Source organism: Oryzias latipes, chromosome 1 (assembly GCF_053564925.1).
Source record: "Oryzias latipes strain Hd-rR chromosome 1, Olatipes_Hd-rR_3.1".
Classification (NCBI taxonomy): Eukaryota; Metazoa; Chordata; class Actinopteri; order Beloniformes; family Adrianichthyidae; genus Oryzias; species Oryzias latipes.
This window is the reverse complement of record NC_136237.1, coordinates 42,792,078-42,799,303: the sequence shown is the minus strand read 5'-3', so window position 1 is coordinate 42,799,303 and position 7,226 is coordinate 42,792,078. Positions and strand designations below refer to the sequence as shown.

Below are 7,226 nucleotides of genomic sequence, written 5' to 3'. Positions count from 1 at the left end.
TAACAGCAGATCGTCTGAGACGTTCTACAGAATCAGAACCTCTGATTCTGATCTGAGAAGTTCTACAGAACTCTCAGTCTGACCTTCAGCTGGAGTCATCGTCACCTTCAGGCCTCATCCAAACCGGAGACGATGGCGTTTGCCTCCAAACCCAAACAGGAAGCTGAAGCATGTGGTGTTGCCGGGCCCGACCCGGCTCAGCGGCTGAGATCAGGTGGCCCCCCGGTGCAAACCCCCCCTTTGACCTTCATGATGGAGGTCTTCCTGTTTGAGGAGATGATGTAGGGAGGGCGGAGCTGAAGCCTTGGTACCCATGATGCTTTGCTTGGCATAAATAATCATGGATCCTGAGGTTTGATGAGCAGTTTTATAGAGCTGCTGTCATGGATGCTCAGATGTTTCCATCCCACAAACGGTTTCCTGTTGGAGCGAGGACGGACTTACCTGCATCCAGGAACTCACCTGAAGCTGACGGTTGGTGGAACTCTCCACCTGTCGCACAGGTTAGCTTTGAAATTTGCATACAGCTGTCAGGAAGGTCGAGGTCACTGCAGGTGACAGCTGCAGTAATCAGCCTTTATGACGTGTCGTCGTGGAAACGGTCAACAGACCAGCTGAGGAGGGAGGGAGGGAGGGAGGGGGAGTGGACTGCCTCTGCTCTTGCTGCAGCCAGCAAGTGGTTAAGATCACAGATCCAGGAGCAGACATGAGCTTCCTTCTGGGAGGCAGCGTCTCCACGTGGGAGGAGCAGCTGAGGAGGTTTGGACATCTGGAGAGAAGGACAGCGTTAGACCAGAAGGAGGCGCTGCAGCACAGCCAGAACACTCAGAGAGACGATGTCCCTGCTGGTCTGGGAACTCCTGCACCTCCTCCTCCTGGAGAGGCTGGAAGAAGGAGGTCAGGGCCTCCTCATTGAGACTTCTCCCCCCATGACCCAAACCCCAGATGAATTATGGATGGATAATGGTGGATAGGGGGGGGGGTCCTAAAACACGAGAAAAAAGCTTCATGCTGAAACTTAAAGACTCACACTCCTGACGTCATGAGGAGGATCTGAGGACAGGAGAACCTCACCAAAGATGGAAACCATCTTTGGATCTTTAGTGCCTCCTGCTGGACACTCGGTGGTTCTGCAACACAGACACAGAAGAATGTGTCTCTGCTGATCCAGGTGAAGGTAGAGCTGATTCTGTGTCTGCAGGTGAGCTGACCCACAGAGCAGAAGATCAAACCTCCTCAGAACCACAAACAGAAGTCTGAGAACCTGAGACAGTTCCTACTTCTGTCCATCTTCAGCAGAAACCCAAACAGGAAGTGGTTTCACAGAGTTCCTCTTCACAAAGCTTCATTTGCTGCGTTTCTGAGTTGTTGCTCACAGTCTGCAGGTGTGACGTCCACACGGAGGAGGATGAAGCTGCAGGAGATGGTGGTCTTCACAGGTAACATCTTTCTGTTCAAACTGACCAACCTGCCCGTTTTCTGCTCTCAGAACGTCTGAGGAGAACGTCTCCGCTCAGCCGCTCTGAGAGACGAAGAGGAAGCAGGAGGAAGATTTCCGGCTGATGCTTCAGTCGCGTTTCTGACTAAAAGGATGATTTGATTCAGAACTGACTGTTCCTGGTGTTTTCCAGTGATGCTTGTTGCTGCTTCAGAGGGACAGAAGACCTTCCTGAAGGCTGTTGTGGGAGGAAACGTCACTCTGCCTGATCCTCTTCCTGAGGACGGATTTCTGCTACGGGAATCAACAAACCTTGCTCAGGTGTTAGAGACTAAACTGAGAATAATCAGGGAACCCTACAAGAACAGAATTCTGTGGGATCAATCCTCTGGACTCTTTACAATCACAGACCTGCAGAGGAGCGATTCTGGACTTTATAAAATCGATTCTGTAAAAGGAAAAGTTTTCGTTGTCTCTTACAACCTGACAGTTTTTGGTGAGTCGTCTTTTTGTTCTTTTGTCCGTTCGATGACGTTTCCAGAACCTCTGCAGCTTCCCGAGCCAACAGAAGACCCTCCTCTTTGGGTCTCTGCTGGTCTGGAGCTGGACAGCTCGGGACCCTGACCCTTCTCCTTCTCTGTCTGCAGACTCGGTGGCGCCCCCTGCTGTGCAGAGACTGAACTCCAGCTCAGACGGCTGCTGGTTGCTGTGCTCTGTGAACTAACACAGCTCTCTGTCATGGTTCAAAGGTCAGGAGAAGCTGGAGCGGAGGGACTCTGTGCTCTCTCTGAATGTCTTCATACCCAAGGAGGACCTGGACGCCTCTTTCAGATGTGAGTCCTCCAACCTGGCAGAAAACAGGTCTCAGACTGTGGAGGTGAAGACGCTCTGCTCTGACCTTCTAACCGGGTCTGTGGGAAAAGAAACTGCAGGTGAGGCTGGATCTTCACTGATGATGATGATGATGATGATGATGAGGTGTTTCGGACAGATGAGATCATCCTCTACTGGATTTCTGTGGTTTCCACTGTGATTGGAAGTTCTGCTGTCGTCTGGATCGTCGTTTCAACCATGCAGAAAGATGATGAAGAGAGTTTGGAGTCTTCATCATCAGACCTTCTCACTCGTAAGCACAAAGCTCAGAGTTTAGATCCCATAACAAATCATAAACTAAATATATGGTTCAAACTACTGCAAAAATACAAAATCTTGAATGGTGCAAAAAAATTAAAATGGGTAGAATGACAGACAGTTCAAACCAGCAGAATACGATCAAACTTATAAATGTTGGACTGCAAAAGGAATAACAGCATGGTGCTTGTTTAAAAAGGACGGACTGCTGGAGAGTTTTGAGAATTTGTCTAAGAAATTACACCTTGAAGATCGGGAGTTTTCAGATATTTACAAATGAGAAACTATTATAAGAAAGCAACACAGAGCGACTCCTCTGGGGATGAAGATAGTTTAAACAATTACAAAGGCGTATAGAGACGGCAATACTAAAGTGATTAGTACGCTATATACATCTTTATAAAATCTATATATCTATATATATATATAAATCTTTAAGGGAATATGACAAAAACACAAATTTAAAAGTAAAATGGGAAAAAGACTTAAACAAAGATAACGGAGCAGGACTGGAGACACCGCCATCCCACCACTGGATCACGAACATGGAGAGAGTTCACCTGAAGAGCCTTATAAGATTTTTCATAACACCTAAACTGAAGAACAAACAGTTAAAAACAAATCAGAGCTGTTGGTGTGAATGTGGAGAAGTAAATGTGGACCATTCTCATGTATTTTGGAAGTGTCTGAATGTAACAGGATTTAGGAAGATGGTGTGTGAAATAACATGCAAAGTGCTGGGATATCCAATTCCTCTGGAACCAGAACTGTTTTATTCTTTACATGTTCTCAGGAAACTCTGTCCACCAAAGTGACAAATACTTATTTAAAGTTCTGTCACTAGCCGCCAAAAAATCATTAACCAGGAACTGGGGCACTACGTCCATCCCATCAAAGGAGCACTGGACTCCGATGATGAACGACATCTATTTAACAGAAACAACAACATACAGGCTGAGACTGCAAGAGGCACCATTACACCGAAAGTGGAAAAAATGGACACTATACAATAAATAGAACCAAGAAGCACCTAGAATTGACCCTTTTTTGTGATGTTTGTTTGTGATTTGTGTTCATGTAACAAAAACGAATAAAAATAAAGTTTTAAAAAATAAAAAAGCTCAGAGTCAGAGCTCACACCTCAAGGTTTGCTTCACCTCCTCTTCCTCTGTCTTCTGTCTGCAGGCGTCAGGTTCACGAAGGCATCAGAACCAGGAAGCTGATTGGTTCTCCAAAGGAGGACCGATCATTCCTCCTTAAGTCCTCCATCAGCCCTTCAGGAGGAAGCAGAGAAGACTTCTTCAGATCTTTGTCAAGCAGATGACCTGCAGCTCTCCACTGTTCTCTGCTTCAAAAGGAACTAATGCTCTCATTTTCTAAGCTCCGCCCACACAAGTGACTTGTTGCTGATTGGTTGTCTGCTCTGGGTATGAGGGCTGATCATCTGTTTCCAGTCAGATTTGTGCATTTCAATAAATTATTTCATGTAAAAAAACTGAATTTATGTCTGCAAATTTCTGACTGTAGATTTGAACTGAGTGGCCCCGCCCCCCAGCGTTCCAAACAGGAAGTGGCTCCAAGAAGCCAAAATCCTGTAGACTTCTATAGATAGAGTAGAGGACAAAATAGTTGGTCCCCCTCAGTTATAGAAAGAAAGTCCACAATGTTCACTGAAATGACTTGAAACCTTCAAAAGTAACAATAAATTTAAATTGATTGAATATTAAATTATCACAATCAGCCATTACTTTAGAGTTGTTGATTAACAGAATTATTTTAAAAAACAAACTAATGAAATAGGGCTGGACAAAATGATGGTACCCATAACTTCATATTTTGTTGCTCAACCTTTTGAGCCAATCACTGCAATGAAACGGTTTCTGTATTTGTCAATGAGCCTTCTGCACCTGTCCACAGGTATTCTGGCCCCCTCCTCATGAGCAAACTGCTCCAGTTGTCTCAGGTTTGACGGGTGTCTTCTCCAAATGGCATGTTTCAGCTCCTTCCACTGATGTTCAATGGGATTCAGATCTGGGCTCATAGAATCCACTTCAGAATAGTCCAACGCTTTTCTCTCAGCCATTCTTGGGGGTTTCTGGCTGTGTGTTTTGGATGGTTGTCCTGTTGGAAGACCCATGACCTGAGACTGAGACCAAGCTTTCTGACACTAGGCAGCACATTTATACCCAGAATGCCTTGAAAAAAATGAGATTTCATTTGACCTTCACAACTTCCAGACACCCTGTTCCAGATGCAGCAAAGCAGCCCCAAAACAGAACTGAGCCTCCTCCATGTTTCACAGTAGGGACAGTGTTCTTTTGGTTGGATGCTTCATTTTTGAGTCTACCAACATAGAGCTGATGTCTTCTTTCTCTTTCGGCTTTTCCCATCAGGGGTCGCCACAGCGAATCATCCTTTTCCACCTCACTCTATCATGGACATCTTCTACTCTAACATTAGCCAACTTCATGTCCTCTGTTAAGACATCCATGTATCTCCTCTTTGGCCGTCCTCTTGCCCTCCTGCCAGGCAGCTCCATCTCCAACATCCTTCTACCAATATATCCACTATCCCTCCTCTGAACATGTCCAAACCATCTCAGTCTGGCTTCTCTGACTTTGTCGCTAACACAGGCAACATGAGCCGTCCCTCTGATGTACTCGTTCCTTATCCTGTCTAACCTGGTCACTCCTAAGGAGAACCTCAACATCTTCATCTCCTCTACCTCCATCTCAGCCTCTTGTCTCTGTCTCACTGTACCGTCTCTGACCCATAGAGCAGAGCTGGTCTCACCACTGTCTTGTACACCTTTCCTTTGAGTCTTGCTGGCACTCTTCTGTCACACAACACTCCTGACACTTTCCTCCACCCGCTCCAACCTGCCTGCACTCGCCTCTTCACCTCTTTTCCACACTCCCCATCACACTGAACTGTTGACCCCAAGTACTTAAACTCCTGCACCTTCTTCACCTCAGCCCCCTGTAACCTAACGCTTCTACCTTGATCCCTCTCGTTCAGACACATGTATTCTGTCTTACTACGACTGACCTTCATGCCTCTTCTTTCCAGAGCAAACCTCCACCTCTCTAGCTGTTCCTCCACCTGCTCTCTACTCTCACTGCAAATTACAATGTCATCCGCAAACATCATTGTCCAGGGAGATTCCTGTCTTACCTCGTCTGTCAGCCTGTCCATCAGCATAGCAAACAAAAAAGGACTCAAAGCTGATCCTTGGTGTAGTCCCACCTCCACCTTGAACTCCTCTGTCTGACCTACAGCACATCTCACCACCGTCATACTTCTCTCATACATGTCCTGAACTACTCTGACATACTTCTCTGCCACTCCAGACGACCTCATACAGTACCACAGCTCCTCCCTCGGCACCCTGTCATACGCCTTCTCTAAATCTACGAACACACAATGCAGCTCCTTCTGACCTTCTCTGTACTTTTCCATCAACATTCTCAAAGCAAAAATGGCATCAGTGGTGCTCTTACGGGGCATGAAACCATACTGCTGCTCACAAATCTCCACCTTCTTCCTAAGCCTGGCTTCCACTACTCTTTCCCACAGCTTCATTGTGTGGCTCATCAACTTTATTCCTCTATAGTTGCTGCAGTTCTGCGTGTCACCCCTGTTCTTAAAGATCGGGACCAGAACGCTTCTCCTCCATTCCTCAGGCATCTTCTCACTCTCTAAAATCCTATTGAACAAACTCGTTAGAAATTCCACTGCTGTCTCTCCTAAGCACTTCCATACCTCCACAGGTAGGTCGTCAGGACCATCGGCCTTTCCGCTCTTCATCCTTTTCAGAGCCTTCCTAACCTCATCCTTTCCAATCTCTGCTACTTCCTGCTCCACAACAACCACATCTTCCTCCCTTCTTTCCCTGTCATTTTCCTCGTTCATCAGCTCCTCAAAATACTCCTTCCATCTTTTCTGTACACTCTCCTGGGTTGTTAGCACCTTTCCATCTCTGTCCTTAATCACCCTTATCTGTTGCACGTCCTTCCCATCTCTGTCTCTCTGTCTGGCTAGTCTGTACAAGTCCTTCTCTCCTTCCTCTGTGTCTAGCCTGTCATATAGCTCATCGTAAGCTTTCTGTTTGGCCTTTGCCACCTCTCTCTTCACTCTACGCTGCGCTTCCTTGTACTCCTGTCTACATTCCTCAGTCCTTTCTACATCCCACTTCCTTTTAGCCAACCTCTTCATCTGGACGCATTCCTGTACTTCCTCATTCCACCACCAAGTCTCTTTACCGTCTTTCCTCTTTCCAGATGACACACCTAGCACATTTCTACCTGTTTCCCTGATAATCTCTGCTGTAGTTTCCCAGTCATCTGGAAGTTCATCCTGACCACCCAGGACCTGCCTCAACTTCTGCCTAAATTCCTCACAAGTTTCTTCATTCTGTAGCTTCCACCACCTGGTCTTCTTTTCTGTTTTCCCTCTTTTCTTCTTCCTGACCTCCAGAGTCATCTTACACACCACCATGCGGTGCTGTCTGGCTACACTCTCTCCTACCACCACTTTGCAGTCATTAACCTCTCTCAAATGACCTCGTCTGCATAGGATGTAGTCCACCTGAGTACTACTACCTCCACTTCTGTATGTCACTCTATGTTCCTCTCTCTTCTGGAAGTAAGTGTTGACT

General features: G+C 46.4%; 1 protein-coding gene across 1 annotated transcript; it reads left to right on the top strand.

The window, feature by feature from the left end:
• Positions 1 to 1,136: 1,136 nt before the first annotated feature.
• LOC144992457 (uncharacterized) lies at positions 1,137 to 4,066 on the top strand. Its single transcript, XM_078948836.1, has 5 exons — positions 1,137 to 1,439; positions 1,632 to 1,934; positions 2,086 to 2,370; positions 2,430 to 2,564; positions 3,755 to 4,066. Exons 1-3 carry the CDS (start codon positions 1,409 to 1,411, stop codon positions 2,160 to 2,162), a joined length of 411 nt encoding a protein of 136 aa, XP_078804962.1. The 5' UTR covers positions 1,137 to 1,408; the 3' UTR covers positions 2,163 to 2,370; positions 2,430 to 2,564; positions 3,755 to 4,066.
• The last annotated feature ends 3,160 nt before the right edge of the window (positions 4,067 to 7,226 follow it).

What these genes read in the sequence shown, in the direction of transcription:
- LOC144992457 (XM_078948836.1), top strand. Translation starts at nt 1,409, where the DNA reads ATGAAGCTGCAGGAGATGGTGGTCTTCACAG. An exon ending in GGAGATGGTGGTCTTCACAG is followed by an intron (nt 1,440 to 1,631) that starts GTAACATCTTTC and finishes GGTGTTTTCCAG; the next exon opens with TGATGCTTGTTGCTGCTTCA. An exon ending in TTACAACCTGACAGTTTTTG is followed by an intron (nt 1,935 to 2,085) that starts GTGAGTCGTCTT and finishes CTCTGTCTGCAG; the next exon opens with ACTCGGTGGCGCCCCCTGCT.